The sequence below is a fragment of the Schistocerca americana genome, chromosome 6 (assembly GCF_021461395.2).
Source record: "Schistocerca americana isolate TAMUIC-IGC-003095 chromosome 6, iqSchAmer2.1, whole genome shotgun sequence".
NCBI lineage: Eukaryota > Metazoa > Arthropoda > Insecta > Orthoptera > Acrididae > Schistocerca > Schistocerca americana.
This window is the reverse complement of record NC_060124.1, coordinates 486118698-486132123: the sequence shown is the minus strand read 5'-3', so window position 1 is coordinate 486132123 and position 13426 is coordinate 486118698. Positions and strand designations below refer to the sequence as shown.

At 44.1% G+C, this 13426-nt stretch overlaps 1 protein-coding gene across 1 annotated transcript in view; it reads right to left on the bottom strand.

Annotated features, from left to right (window-relative positions):
- The window catches only part of LOC124619893 (facilitated trehalose transporter Tret1-like), a 71611-nt gene extending 65577 nt beyond the window's left edge, over positions 1-6034 (bottom strand). The window contains exon 1 of the mRNA XM_047146523.1: positions 5764-6034. Coding sequence (XP_047002479.1) covers positions 5764-6005 — 242 coding nt within the window. The 5' untranslated portion in view covers positions 6006-6034. The remainder of the gene's footprint in view (positions 1-5763) is intronic.
- Between the last annotated feature and the right edge of the window lie 7392 nt (positions 6035-13426).

Below are 13426 nucleotides of genomic sequence, written 5' to 3'. Positions count from 1 at the left end.
CGGTCAGTGACGCTTGTGGATGACGCTGGAGTTGTCGTTCGCTGATGTCCCACATGTGCTGTATCGAAAACAGATCTGGTGATCGAGCAGTCCGAGGCAACATGTCAACACACTGTAGAACATGTTGGATTACAACAGCGGTATGTGGGCGAGCGTTATCCTGCTGGGAAACATCCCCTGAATTGCTGTTCATGAATGGTAGGCCAACTGTTCGAATCATCAGACTGACTACAAATTTGCAGTCAGGATGTTTGGGATAACCACGAGAGCGCTCCTGCTAACACAGAAATCGCACCCAGACCGTAACTCCAGGTGTAGGTCCAGTATGTCTCTAACGAAGACAGGTTCTTTCCAGGCCGTCAACTGACAACTTTCTAACCAACATATGGCCATCACTGGCACAGAGGCAGAACGAGCTTTCATCAGAAAATACAACAGAACTACACACTGCCCTCTAATGAGCTCTCGCTTGACACCAATGAGTGGAACGCACGATACAATGCGTCTGGCTGGGAACTGTACTTAACGTAATCGATTTGTAACAGCCTGTCGTGTCACTGTGGTGCAATTGCTGCAGATGTAGTATAACGTGTCAAATGTGTCAGTCATATGCCGAACACGATGGTCTTCCCTCCCGGTAGTGCCACGAGGACGTCCGGAGCCCGCGGTCTTATTGCGACAGCACACTCTCGTGACCGCTGCTAGCAATCACGTACATTGGCTACATGCCTATCAAGTCTTTCTGCGATATCGTAGAAGGAACATCCAGCTTGTCGTAGCTCTGTTACATGACCTCGGTCAAACTCAATGAGGTGTTGATAATGACATCTTTGTCGCCTTATAGTCATTCTTGAGTAACATTAAGTCACGACTCAAGCTGATAAAAGCGATCCCTTGCCGCAAGACAAGTAAGTTTCTGGAACACATGTTGAAAAATCGCTACTTCAGGGTGAACGTAGGTCAATCTACGAGTAAATCCTACTCAATAAACAATGAGCTCCCACAGGGATCAGTGTTGGCTCCCCTTCTCTTCAACCTATACACGAGCGACATGCCAGCAACTAAATCGCAAAAATTCTGCTATGCAGCTGACATTGCAATAGCCACTCAGAGCAAGACATTCGAAGAGGGGGAAGCTACTCTGTCAACGGATCTTCAACTTCTTAACCAATATTATACGAAATGGAGATTCTGCCCAAATTCAAATAAAACTGAGGTAAGCGTATTCCACCTGAACAATCATGAGGGCCGCACCGGATTAGCCGTGCGGTCTGAGGCGCTGCAGTCATGGACTGTGCGGCTGGTCCCGGCGGCGGTTCGAGTCCTCCCTCGGGCATGGGTGTGTGTGTTTGTCCTTAGGATACTTTAGGTTATGTAGTGTGTAAGCTTAGGGACTGATGACCTTAGCAGTTAAGTCCCATAAGATTTCACACACATCATCATCATCATCATCATCAATCATGAGGCAAAATGAGAGTTACAAGTAACATTCTGCAGTGAGCGATTGACGCACAACAGCCATCCAAAATATCTAGGAATCACTCTGGACCGGTCAATAACCTATAAAAAACACCTAGAAATAACCAGTCAAAAGATAAAAAATCGAAATAATATATTAAGAACGCTGACTGGAACCTCCTGGAGAGCTCAAGCTAACACCCTACGCACCGCAGCACAATCTCTTGTTTACTCGGTGGCACAAGATGCGCCCAGTCTGGTACAAGAGCACACACACGAAGAAAGTAGATGTCCAGCTTAATACCACCATGAGGATTGTCTCAGGAACTCTGCAATAAACTCCGCTAGCCTGGCTTCGTGCCCTTTGCAATATAGCTCCTCCTTCCTTCATTAGGCAACAAGCAGCTATCCGAGAATGGAAGAAAATTAATGACCCCTCTGTCTCTGAAGATATACCTATCCTAAAAATATTGAACCATCTACCAACTACCCGCCTAAAATCCAGGTAACATATATGGGAAGACGAAGTCGTCAGATTCCCAGGAAGGTGCGGCACAGCAAGGGAATGGAGGCAATATTGGTCGCTGAATAATCACCATCCTCTCGTCACTGATTTTGATCCTTCGATACCGGTGGAAGGAATGCAAATGCCCACAAGAACTTGGTGCAGACTTAACCGTGTGAGGACTAACCACGGCAGGTGTAAGGCCATTCTCCACAAATGGAAACTCACTGGTGACCCACGATGCGACTGTGGTGCAGAAGAACAAGCAATCCCTCACCTGATCTTCGAATGTCCTGCGAGGAGGTTTGAAGGAGAATGCTACTCCACGTGCTGTTCAGTGAGTGACCTGCTTAGATGTGGACTTGTGTAATAGCTGCAGTGGCTATCTCCCTAATCTTTCGCATATGATTGTTTGCAATCAATCATTTAATAAAATATTTGTAATTCGTTGATTATATTAATTAATAGTATGTGTGCAATTTTACTCTGTAGATGCCACGCGCTAAATAGAAATAAATAAAAACGACGTCCAATCTCGAAGCTAACCACGACCGTTACAGCATGAATATTAAAGCAAACCTGATTTGCGTCCTCATAGTGGGGCTACAAGAGCCACTCTTATGCGTCTGGTGCGAAATCTGAGCAGACACCATGTTTCAGATGTAGAAACACGCCTACCAACTTTCGTTTATGTCGCACAGTTCCTTATTGGTTTTGTGACTTTTCTGCCGTATGTGTATGTCTGAAAGACAGCAAAGTGAAATTTAAAAACGAGCTGAAATCGTTTCTCCTTGACATCTCACTGTGTTGAATAGTTTAATTCCTGTTATTGTCATGTGTAGATGGTGTTGGGTAGGAATTGCTAACTCGTTCCTATACTTTTCATAATAATAATAACGAAAATAAAAACAATACAAAAAACTTATAAATGAGCAGCATATAGCCGTCTTTACAAATTAATGTGAAAGTAGAATGACTCGTTCCACACCATAACGATATACAGGGTGGTCTATTGATAGTGACCGGGCCAAATATCTCACGAAATAAGCGTCAAACGAAAAAACTACAAAGAATGAAACTTGTCTAGCTTGAAGGGGGAAACCAGATGACGGTATGGTTGGCCCGCTAGATGGCGCTGCCATAGATCAAACGGATATCAACTGCCTTTTTTAAAATATGAATCACCACTTTTTATTACATATTCGTGTAGTACGTAAAGAAGTAAGAATGTTTTAGTTGGACCACTTTTTTCGCTTTGTGATAGATGGCGCTGTAATAGTGACAAACATATGGCTCACAATTTTAGACGAACAGTTGGTAACAGGTAGGTTTTTTAAATTAAAATACAGAACGTAGGTACGTTTGAAAATTTTATTTCGGTTGTTCCAATGTGATACATGTACCTTTGTGAATTTATCATTTCTGAGAACGCATGCTGTTACAGCGTGATTACCTGTAAATACCACATTAATGCAATAAATGAACAAAATGATGTCCGTCAACCTCAGTGCATTTGGTAACGACATTCCTCTCAAGAGCGAGTAGTTCGCCTTCCGTAATGTTCGCACATGCATTGACAATGCGCTGACGCAAGTTGTCAGGCGTTGTCGGTGGATCACGATAGCAAACATCCTTCAACTTTCCCCACAGAAAGAAATCCGGGGACGTCAGAACCGGTGAACGTGCGGGCCGTGGTATGGCGCCTCGACGACCAATCTACCTGTCATGAAATATGCTATTCAATACCGCTTCAACCGCACGCGAGCTATGTGCCGGACATCCATCATGTTGGAAGTACATCGCCATTCTGTCATGCAGTGAAACATCTTGTAGTAACATCGGTAGAACATTACGTAGGAAATCAGCATACATTGCACCATTTAGATTGCCATCGATAAAATGTGGGCCAATTATCCTTCCTCCCATAATGCCGCACCATACATTAACCCGCCAAGGTCGCTGATGTTCCACTTGTCGCAGCCATCGTGGATTTTCCGTTGCTCAATAGTGCATATTATGCCGGTTTACGTTACCGCTGTTGGTGAACGACGATTTGTCGCTAAATAGAACGCGTGCAAAAAATCTGTCATCGCCCCGTAATTTATCTTGTGCCCAGTGGCAGAACTGCGCACGACGTTCAAAGTCGTCGCCATGCAATTCCTGGTGCATAGAAATATGGTACGGGTGCAATCGATGTCGATGTAGCATTCTCAACACCGACGTTTTTGAGATTCCCGATTCTCGCGCAATTTATCTGCTACTGATGTGCGGATTAGCCGCGACAGCAGCTAAAACACCTACTTGGGCACCATCATTAGTTGCTGGTCGTGGTTGACGTTTCATATGTGGCTGAACACTTCCTGTTTCCTTAAATAACGTAACTATCCGGCGAACGGTGTGGACACTTTGATGATGTCGTCCAGGGTACCGAGCAGCATACATAGGACACGCCCTTTGGGCATTTTGATCACAATAGCCATACATCAACACGATATCGAACTTTTCCGCAATTGGTAAACGTTCCATTTTAACACGGGTAATGTATCACGAAGCAAATACCGTCCGCACTGGCGCCATATATATAAATGACCTAGTAGATACTGTCGGAAGTCCCATGCGGCTTTTCGTGGATGATGCTGTTGTATACAGAGAAGTTGCAGCGTTAGAAAATTTCAGCGAAATGCAGGAAAATCTGCAGCGGATAGGCACTTGGTGCAGGGAGTGGGAACTGACCCTTAACATAGACAAATGTAATGTATTGCGAATACAAAGAAAGAAGGATCCTTCACTGTATGATTATATGATAGCGGAACATACACTGGTAGCAGTTACTTCTGTAAAATATCTGAGAGTATGCGAGGGGAATGATTTGAAGTGGAATGATCATATAAAATTAATTGTTGGTAAGGTGGGTGCTAGGTTGAGATTTATTGGAAGAGTCCTTAGAAAGTGTAGTCCATCAACTAAGGAGGTGGCTTACAAAACACTCGTTCGACCTATACTTGAGTATTGCTCATCAGTGTGAGATCCGTACCAGGTCGGGATGACAGAGGAGATAGAGAAGATCCAAAGAAGAGCGGCGCGTTTCGTCACAGGGTTATTTGGTAAGCGTGATAGCGTTACGGAAATGTTCAGCAAACTCAAGTGGCAGACTCTGCAAGAGAGGCGCTCTGCATCGCGGTGTAGCTTGCTGTCCAGGTTTTGAGAGGGTGCGTTTCTGCATGAGGTATCGAATATATTGCTTCCCCCGGCTTATACCTCCAGAGGAGATCACGAATGTAAAATTAGAGAGATTCGAGCGCGCACAGAGGCTTTCCGGCAGTCGTTCTTCCCGCGAATCATACGCGACTGGAACAGGAAAGGGAGTTAATGACAGTGGCATGTAAAGTGCCCTCCGCCACACACCGTTGGGTGGCTTGTGGAGTATAAATGTAGATGTAGATGTTAGTGATACCACGTACTTATACGTCTGTGACTATTACAGCGCCATCGATCACAAAGCGGAAAAAGTGGTCCAACTATAACATTCATGTATGTACTACACGAATATGTAATAAAAAAAGGGGGGTTCCTATTTTTAAAAAAAACGCAGTTGATATCCGTTTGACCTGTGGCAGAGCCATCTAGCGGCCCAACCATAGCGCCATCTGGTTTCCCCCCTTCAAGCTAGACGAGTTTCGTTCCTTGTAGTTTTTTCGTTTGATGCTTATTTCGTGGGATATTTGGCCCTGTCACTATCAATGGACCACCCTGTGTAGTGCAAATGATGCATGGAACATGAAACTGGCTAACTAACTTGCCTAGCGGTATAGAGAGCTGCGACCTCGGTGGACGACATGAGGACGACGCACGCCGCAAGCTGTAGCGGCGCGGCGAGGTATCCGAGTGTCTTGCGGTCGACGTGCGAGCTGAGTGCGGCCAACAGGGGCAGCACGCAGAGACCGCCGAGCGGCAGCATCGACGCCACCCAGGATGCCTGGTCCGCCGTCAGCGGCTGGGCGCGGAGGCCGCTCTCTGCAGACATCAGCTGCGGCAGCGCCATCGCCGTCCACGCCACGTGCGTCCCCAGGGCGAATGTGTTCAGGTTCACTGCACATTAGCAAATGACTCCATGATTTGGTGAAATTATTACCATGTTTCCTGTTCTGCCTCTCACAAGGGAACCTCCCCATCGCACCTCCCTCAGATTTAGTTATATGTTGGCACAGTGGATAGGACTTGAAAAACGGAACACAGATCACTCGAGAAAACAGGAAGAAGTAGTGTGGAACTATGAAAAAAATAAGCAAAATATACAAACTGAGTAGCCCATGCAACATTAAGGAGAGTGTGAGGTCAGTGGAGCCGTGGTCCCGTGGTTAGCGTGAGCAGCTGCGGAACAAGAGGTCCTTGGCTGAAGTCTTCTTTCGAGTGACATCTTTACTTCATTTATTTTCGCAAAGTTATGATCTGTCCGTTCGTTCATTGACGTCTCTGTTCACTGTAATAATTTTAGTGTCAGTGTTTTGCGACCGCACCGCGAAACCGTGCGATTAGTAGACGAAAGGACGTGCCTCTCCAATGGGAACCGAAAACGTTTGATCGCAACGTCATAGCTCAACCGATTCCTCCACAGGAAAACACGTCTGAAATATTCTATACGACAATGGTGACGCCATGTGCGTCACATGACAGGAATATGTTGTCGAATGGGTAGAAAGATTCTTCTACCTTGCACGATTTAAGATTTCTTGTGGATGTGATAATCACTCCCAAAAAAGTGATGAAAACATAACGGACGGACAGATAATAATTGTCTGAAAATAAAAAATCTAAATTTTTCGCTCGAGGGCAACCTTGAACCAAGGACCTCTGGTTCCCCAGCTGCTCACCCTAACCACGGTGCCACGGCTGCCCTAAGCTCACACACTCCTTAATGTTGCCTATCTTGCGCATGGACTACTCAGTTTCTATACTTTGCTTATTTTTTCATAGTTCCACACAACTTCGTCCTGTTTTCTTGATTGATCTGTGTTCACTTTTTCAAGGCCTATCCACTGTGCAACTTATTACTAAATCTGAGGGGGGTGCGATGGGGAGGTTCCCTTCTCAGCAGACAATAACTGGCACATCCGTTCTTGATATGACGCACAAGGAAACACCATCAACTCGGCCTCGGTCCTAAATAATGAAAAGTGTGAAGTCATCAACATGAGTACCAAAAGGAATCCGCTGAATTTCGGTTACACAATAAATCACACTAATGTAACGGCTGTAAAGTCAAATAAATACTGGGCGATCAAAAAGTCAGTATAAATTTGAAAACTGAATAAATCACGGAATAATGTAGATAGAGGGGTACAAATCGACACACATGCTTGGAATGACATGGGGTTTTATTAGATCCAAAAAAATACAAAAGTTCATGTGGTGTGCGTACTGTAAGACCTTCAGTACACACACCATCAGATTATTTGACTTGTCGCTCTAACGAAGTAGGCGAGTGTCAGCAATATGTCTCGTGATCTTATCGTGGCGTGTTTATCTTCTGCCGTTAGGTCAGACAATAGAAATGCCACTTGCACGCTTAGAGTAGCAGATTGACAGTGACCAACTTTAAACAGAACTTGATTAATTTTCACACACATTTATTAAAATAATACCAAGCATAAAAATTACTTAACTTGGTCCTGGATGCTATTTACAATTGACAATCTTAAGTTCCTTTGGTCTTGGTATGTTAATCTTATTCTCACATATCTCTGATACTTGATGAAGTGTCTATTCATTTATCTTCATGGCTATGTACAGGAATATGGTAATCTTATTAGGCGCAGACTGAAACTTGACTATAGACTGGTACAGACAAATGCAGACTACTAATGCAGACTAATGCAGACTGACTAATCGGAGGTCTGTACACTCGTTATAATACCTCGCGCATTCAGGTACCACTGCACGAGTGTGATCCAGGAGGAGAAAAGATTCTACGTTAGCAGCAATCTCGTTGGCTGCATTACATATGAATATGCGGATCGGCGGAAGCAGAATTTGGTCCGTCTCTAAGGCAGCGCCATCTCTTAGTGCGGAGACGGACGAGCGCTGCGCCTGCGCTGTTGTGCTTAGCGGGGCGCGCTCTAGTGGGAAAGTTGTGTACGCGGTGACTACGCCGAACTATGTACACAACATCGGCCTCGAAACTAAATTATGAAATGTGTGAAGTCATCAACAAGAGTACCAAAAGGAATCCGCTGAATTTCGGTTACACGATAGATCACACTAATGTAAAGGCTGTAACGTCAAATAAATACTGGGTGATCAGAAACTCAGTATAAATTTGAAAACTAAATAAATCACGGAATAATGTAGATAGAGAGGCACAAATTGACACACATGCTTGGAATGACGTGGGCTTTATTAGAACAAAAAAAAAAAAAAAAAAAAAAAAATACAAAAGTTAAAAAAATGTCCAACAGATGGCGCTTCATCTGATCAGAATAGCAATAATTAGCATAACAAAGTAAGACAAAGCAATGATGATGTTCTGTACAGGAAATGCTCAATATGCCCACCATCATTCCTCAACAATAGCTGTAGTCGAGGAATAATGTTGTGAACAGCACTGTAAAGCATGTCCGAAGTTACGGCGAGGCATTGTCCGGAGTTATGGCGAGGCATTGGCGTCGGATGTTGTCTTTCAGCATCCCTAGAGATGTCGGTCGATCACGGTACACTTGCGCCTTCAGGTAACCCCAAAGCCAATAATCGCACGGACTGAGGTCTGGGGACCTGGTAGGCTAAGCATGACGAAAGTGGCGGCTGAGCACACGATGATCACCAAACGACGCGCGCAAGAGATCTTTCACGCGTCTAGCAATATGGGGTGGAGCGCCATCCTGCATAAACATCGTATGTTCCAGCAGGTGTTTATCAGCCAGGCTGGGGATGATGCGATTCTGTAACATATCGCCGTACCTCTCAGCGTCACGGTAGCTGTTTTGCTGTCCAGCGCCATCTGTCGGACATTTTGTGAACTTTGTTTTTTTTTGTTCTAATAAAACCCCATGTCATTCCTAGCATGTGTGTCAAATTTTACCTCTCTATCTACTTTATTCCGTGGTTTATTAAGTTTTCAAATCTATACTAACTTATTGATCACCCTGTACTTGCGGATTACAATTACGAATAACTTAAGTTGGAACGATCACATAGATAATGTTGTGGATAAAGCAAACCAAAGACTACGATTTATTGGTAGAACACTGAGAAAATACAACAGGTCGACTAGGGCGGACTCCTCTACGTCCTCTTCAAGAGCACTGCTGTGCGTTGTGGAAGCCACATCAGATAGGATCGACGGGGTACATCGAAAAAGTTCAAAGAAGGGCAGCTCGTTTTGTACTACCGCGAAATAGGGGAGAGGATGCCACTGATATGATACTTGAGTTCGGGTGACTATCATTAAAACAAAGGCGTTTTTCGTTAAGCAGGATCTTATCATGAAATATCATCTTTCTCCTCGGAGCGTGAAAACATTTTGCTAGCGCCCACCTACGTAGGGAGGAATGATCATCATAATAAAATAAGAGAAATCAGAGCTCGCACGGAAAGATTTAAGTGTTACTTTTAGCGCGCACTTTTCGACAATGGAACGGAGGCGAAACAGCTTGAAGGTGGTCCGATGAACCCCCTGCCAGGCACTTAATTGTGAATTGCAGAGTAATCATGTAGATGTGGACGTAGATTTAGGTGCAAGGGAAAAAAAAGCACACGTGCAAGATATCAGTCCCAACAATCGATCCCGCGTAAAAATTTGGGACATTATTTTTAAAGTATGCAATTATGAGTGGTTTTTAAACACTCGATGCAAGACACGCCCCCCCCCCCCCCATTTCCACAAATTCACCAGAAGTGTCTCAGTTTAGCAAGTGAGTCAATAGAGGATGTTATACGAGGGGTACAGTATGACTGGGCGTATTTTTCAGTCCGACCTCTTTGCGGAATTAATACAATCTTTGCCGAGAAGCGCTCGAAAATTATATCTTTCGCAGAAGCGATGTCAGAGCCGTCGGATGCTGTGTGAGTGCAATTCTACTTCCTGTTATTCTAAGTGATGAAGGGGTAAGTTATGTCATTCGGAATAACGTTCAGAAGAGATCCCTTTATGATGTATTTATTTACTAAACACCATAAACCACTAACATCGACACAATAAGCATTAACTCATCCGCGTCACGGATTGCGCGACCCCTGCCTCCGGCGGTTCGTGTCCTACCTCGGGCAAGGGTGTGGGTGTTGTTCGTGGCATAAGTTAGCTTAAGTTAGTTTAAGCAATGTGTAAGTCTATGGACCGATGACCTGTGTAGTTTGGTCCCTTAGGAATTCACATACATTAGAACATTAGATTAGATAAAAACTGACAGTCTTCTGAGAGCATGATCTTACGACAGAACTAGATCGGAAGGCATCCTGTCAGTGAGTGCCGACTACGGCTCGCAGCCTGTACCTCGTGATATTTCGTAGCCATTCGTACATTTTCGTCAGCTTAAACATTAATCATTTATTTATTAAGATGATCGATTCATGGCGCTGTAATATTGCTGTAACGACCTGTAGGCTTCTCCTAATATCTGTATAGGAAATAGCACCTTTTACTAGCAAATATTTATTAATCAGAGTTACGTGCTTCGCACCAGAATAACTTTATTTCCTGACGTACCTCGCTGCTGACGTAACGAGCGTTCTCATGTCTAGCCACAGCGCCTCGCACCACCGTCATTGGCAATACCATGTGGTCCACCGGCTCCTTCAGACAGCGCGGGAACTGAAATCTTACTCTTGACTGTGTCCGTTCTGCAGTGCCGCTTTATTCACTGAAAGCTACTTGATATCTGCAGACGCGATACAAAATTGTACAACTGTGAAATAAGGAAATATGAAATAAAATATGGCTTGAACAGAACGGTACCATGAAGCGCGCGCATCGATTTTTTTCACTCACTCCGCTCGGCCGACCATACCCGCTCAGTGCCCGAGAACTAAGTACTGAACAGTGGACTGAAAACCAGTGTCCTGCTAATAAAGAATAGCGCAACTCCTGCAAATGTACTTCACTTTAACAGTATCAGAATTACAGTCCAAAGAAAATAGCGCACAACATCGATGTTAATAATAGCACTACGCTACTTCTTTAACGACACATTCATTCGTTTCATTCATTTGCGCTACACTTGTGAATCGCAACATAAAAATGGTCAAAACAAAGAGATCTCTGGCACCAGCTGTGTGTTCGGAACTGCTCTTTTGACACAATGAACAAAGTGCGTTACCACCGTCAAAAGAATATATCACTGGATGTAAGATGATATGGTCGGTCACTGATGTAATCGCCTCGACACCAAGCGTACTAGAAGATTGGTTAGAATGCTGATGCACACAACTGCCTGTAAGGAAGAGAATGCCTTTGAAGGATATTGTTAAGCTGGCGAAGTTCACGTCCAGAAGTCGTATCGACTTGGTAAACCTGCGCACAAAATCCCTGAATGTGCAAAAGTGAAATATATCCATCAGCTGACAGTTTCTTGCTCCATATGGTGGTATCGTCAATGCAGAAACTGCCTTGTCTTTATGTCTGTCCTCTTAGTGTGTTGTTAACCTCTAGTGGTCGGGAAACGAGTCCACTGTTAAAAATACTCTGTTACCATCTTATACAATTTTAGAAAACACCTCCTGTCGCCATTTTCTGAAGACGAGGCGACTGCTACAGCACGAAACAAACTTTTGACTTGCTGCCCAAAAATCCTAACTGGCTCTGTTAGAACTAAGAACATAGGTGACATATAATGCTCATCTGCAAATACCGTTGGCAATATTATATAGCTACACGTCGTGTCCCCGATGGACTGTAAGACGTGTCGACGTCTTTTGTCCCCTTTTTGGAAAAGATCGACCAGACGTTGTTTCTAAATTAAAATCTCCGTGATACATGTTGTACATGTTCTGTCTACCGACAGTGTTTTCGTAATAGCTCTGGCGTTAGCGACAAACTTCTCACATTCAGTAAGTATGGCTGCTTCATGTTTTTTACTCGTAGTAACATAAGTTACTTTCCTTCTAGAAAACGTACATCCACCCAACCGATGATACAAACATTTTTAGCCTAACTTCACTGCGGCGTGAACACCACACTGCTGTATATTAACGTGGATCATCTTTTTCCTGAATACGTTATGAAATTTATCTCGACAATAGAAAGCTTTTCTTAATGCATACCCTGGTTTTCAAGATCTCTACTCCAGATGTACAGATATGTTTTTTGTTTTAATTACTTAAAGTTCCTTTTGACGGTCCTGGGAGACAGATTCTCCTTCTTTCCATTTTTCCAAAAGGCGACAGCTATCTCTGCTACGGACAGGGACAAATCGCTATCCGATGATATCACATCTTCAATGCGGGGTTCATCATAACTTACTTCCGCGTTTTCGCACTCCTCTCCCTCTGTACTAGTGTCGCTGATCGATAGGACAGCACAACGTAACTATGTAATGGCCACAACACTGCTGTAGGGCTTACATTGCATTTTGTTCCTTTACTGCGAATAGACCATCTTCAAATACCGTTGGCACTGTTGTATAGCTGCGCGTCGTGTTCCCGATGGACTGCTAGACGTGTCGACGTCTTTTGTCCCTTTTTTGAAAAAGATCGACCAGATGTCAGTTCTTCATCCTTTGTTCTCTTTTCTTCCAGTATCCAGTCATCTGTTCACTATGTTTCTTCTTTCTGTCCTCAGATCGTCCTACCTCGGAATCCTTCCATTTCCAATACTTTTTCCCGAAAGGCTTCTCTGTTGTTTACATTTACTGTTTTTACATTGTTTCTTTCTCAATCCTTTTTAACTTCGTTGACCCAGCTTGTTGTGGACTTCTTCCCCACAAATATTTGAAAATCTTAATATTTAATTTAAAGTCTTGCATTGGAAATAAATGTCCATTTGAAATATTTTCTATGTTTTGGTACATTTCAGCTTTACTTCGCAATGTCCAACCTTCTGCTGCTTTATATGAATGCGTGATGTCTGTTCCTTCAGACAAGTCCAAAAGAACAGACACCACGCATTCATATAATTGATTTGCCTGAGATGGGCAATGGATCCAGCTTTTTCAGTGCGGGTGCACAAGTACGTCCGACCTCCCGCGGGAATCTCAGAGTAGCGAGAATGGAGGAAATAAACAGGGACTCCGGACAGGTGGCCCTCAGTGTGAATGTGCGTCGGTTGTGAGGCGTGCGGAGGTAGTCCGCATATTTGCGATAACACTGTGTCCCGCTTGGTGCAGTGGTTACCGCAATTGCCTCGTAAACAAGAGATCCTTCGTTCGAATCCCCGTCTAGTACATATTTTCACTCGTCGCCGCTGATTCTGCGTAATATCCGGATGCAGATAACAGCAGTACTCCCTTCCCTTCTATTTCCTTTCTCCTCCCCTCC